Raw genomic sequence first — 2985 nt, 5'->3', positions numbered from 1 at the left:
GTCAGGGGCACACAAAAAAATATTTCACATACTGAAGCTATAAAAGACATTTAAAAATAGCTTCACTGCAGGACAGAAATACAACGACCGTTTTCACCATAATCTTGCCATATGTTTACACACATGTCATGATACAAGGGGCCATGCTCAGAAGTGGAGAGCCAGAAAAGGTGTCTGTGTGAAGGTGTATCAGGGTTCAAATGAGTACTACAGAAATTCATAGGTGATGGATCACTTGATGATGACCTGTTCTCCCCATTCTCTCTGGGGCACCTGGTATAAACCACTGTCGAAGACAGATGGACCTTTTGTCTCACCCAGTATGGCCACTCTTATGTTTGTATGTTCTAAGGTCATAATAGTAAAATCATACAGTATTCAAGTAGGCTGTGGAATTCACAGCCACAAGATATCAATGTGGCCAAGAGCTTAGCAGGATTCCAAGGGGGACTGAGTAATCTGAAAATCCAATTACAGTAGAGGATTGTTTTTAAAAACTTTTGGAGAGGCTCTAAACCTTCCTGATTTACACCACTAAGTATTTCTAACTAGTGGGTATCAGGGGGAAACACCCTGGGAGCAGGTTATCTGTTATCTCATAGCTGTCTATTTCAGGGCTTCTTCTACCTCATCTGAAGTATCTGGACATGGCAACTGGTTACTGGGGTAGATAGACTACAAGTCCGATCCTGTCTGACTAATCAGATCCATGTAAATCCTAGAGTATGTTTTGCTTATCTATCTTGAGGTCTGGGAGTCTGTAGGCCTGCACTGAGAGCAGAATGATTACTTGCTAAATATCAACTAATCTTCTCTTACTTTTCATTTAGAAAGGACATTGCAGAACTCCTCGGACCTTCCCAGTACATTATGTCAGCTGTCAATGACACCAAATTAAAATCTGTAATATTCCTTTTCACCGGGCTACCGAGTCATGGAGATGCACATCTCTGGATTTCTATCCCATTCTGCTTCATGTATGTTATTTCAATAATAGGAAATTCAGTCATTGTGTTCATTGTAAAAACAGATCCAAGCCTCCGTGAGCCCATGTATATTTTCCTTTCCATGTTGGCCGTCACAGACCTTGGCATATTGATAACCACCATACCAACGATACTGGGCATATATTTGTTTAACTCTAGGGAGATCAGCCTTGATGCCTGTTTAGCCCAGCTCTTTTTCATCCACTTGCTTCATTGCATTGAATCCTCTCTGCTGTTGTTGATGGCTTTTGACCGCTTCATCGCGATTTATAACCCGCTGAGATATCCTTCCATCTTAACCCTGCCGAGAATAGCCAAGATGGGACTGCTGGCTGTGCTAAGAGCGATGGTCATAATACTTCCACTTCCCTTTCTCCTGAAACGGTTCCACTACTGTCGAGCCAATGTCCTCTCCTATTCCTACTGTATGCACCGGGAGGTCATGAACATGGCTTGTTCAGATATCACAGTCAACATCATCTATCGATTGTTTACTCAACTCTTAACAATGGGGTTGGACTCGCTGCTCATCTTCCTCTCTTACGTGATGATCCTCAAAACAGTGCTGAGCATCGGATCCCACGAGGAGTGCCTGAGGGCTCTGAACACCTGTGTCTCCCACCTCTGTGCCCTCCTGCTCTTCTACACACCAGAGATCAGCTTGACTGTGGTACACAGCTTTGAGAAGGGCTTTCATCCCTTACTTCAGATTGTCCTGGGCTACATCTCCCTGCTTCTCCCCCCGCTGATGAACCCAATTGTGTACAGTGTGAAAAGCAAACACCTTCGCGTGAGGATAATCAGGGTATTCATGAAGTGAAGGGTCAGTTCACCACCTTGGTCCAGTGACATGGGAGACGAAAAACATGGGCCACCTATTCTGTCCTGGACCTTTGCACCCGAGATGACATGAGTTACTGATCTCCACTATATAGAGAGGTTCAAACAGCATCTAGGGCTGATGAGTGGGGACAGGGATTGTGAAGGAAGACTGGACAATGGGGGAGGAAGACGAAGGCAGCCATCAGCATTTACAGAGCGACTTTTTGTGGAGAGCCTGGGGATCCGTGGGATGTTGGCCCAAAAAGAGCCATATTCGTGGCCACTTCGACCCCACAATATCTGTTAATAGTGAATAAAGAGAGGGGATGTGGATGCTGTTTCCCATGACACCTGGCTTGTCACTGTCCCATGTCTGGCTAAACATCCAAGGACTATGAAAAAAGCTGCAGAGCTGTTCTGCTGTAGCAGTCCTGGCCATTTCTGACTTCAGCATGACCCATGGGTACTGCACCAGCTGGGGACCGGGGCTATTCAAGGGGCATGGTCACTGAGAGTTCCCCTGCACACTCAGTCCGGTGCTTGAGACTGAGTGGTGTCAGGGACATGATTAACAGAGGAGCGCCGGGAGAAACCATTCAGGCAACCCCTCCATTAATGGCTTTGCACACAGCACATCTGCTCAGTCCACTCCCCACTGAGGCAGGGCAGAGCTGCATGTGTGAGTAATGGTCTGACACACAGGAGTCCTGGTAAGAGACTCAGGCCTAGGTTCCCTCCCCGTGCGCTCTATTTGTGCTGCCCCAGCTAGCTCCTATCCCAGCCCAGCACATTGAGTGTACCTTTCAAAAGGTAAAAGTGGGACACAGGCCGGGACCCAGATCCACTCAGTGACCCTGACCCCTTTCTCCCCCTTGAGGTCCCACTCCCTGCTCCTCGTCTTCTACTGAAGCTCCACCCCCTGTCCAGGAAGAAGCCAGAGCCAGGCCATGGAAAGAGCTCATCAGGGAACCAGAGCCTCTGTGAGGAGCCGCAGATCCTCCATCTGCCCTGGGCAAGGGGGACAAGAGAATGCCCTAGCCTATGTCTCTGCCCGTCAGGGCACATCCCCAGAGAAGATGGAGAGTCTAGGAATCCCCACGGCAGCCTGGGCTCCCAGGGTAGCTGTAACCATTGTGACAAAGTTCCTCCTCTATCATAGTGGGTCCTGCACTTATTG

The 2985-nt window shown here is 47.9% G+C and overlaps 1 protein-coding gene across 1 annotated transcript; it reads left to right on the top strand.

Moving 5' to 3' along the window:
• The first annotated feature begins 870 nt into the window (after window positions 1–870).
• On the top strand, window positions 871–1908 carry LOC101952556 (olfactory receptor 51G2-like). The gene has a single exon (XM_005311807.2). It carries the CDS (start codon window positions 871–873, stop codon window positions 1804–1806), a length of 936 nt encoding a protein of 311 aa, XP_005311864.2. The 3' UTR covers window positions 1807–1908.
• The last annotated feature ends 1077 nt before the right edge of the window (window positions 1909–2985 follow it).

The sequence above is a fragment of the Chrysemys picta genome, chromosome 1 (assembly GCF_011386835.1).
Source record: "Chrysemys picta bellii isolate R12L10 chromosome 1, ASM1138683v2, whole genome shotgun sequence".
In the NCBI taxonomy this organism is placed as follows: Eukaryota; Metazoa; Chordata; order Testudines; family Emydidae; genus Chrysemys; species Chrysemys picta.
This window is presented reverse-complemented; position numbering and strand designations above follow the sequence as displayed.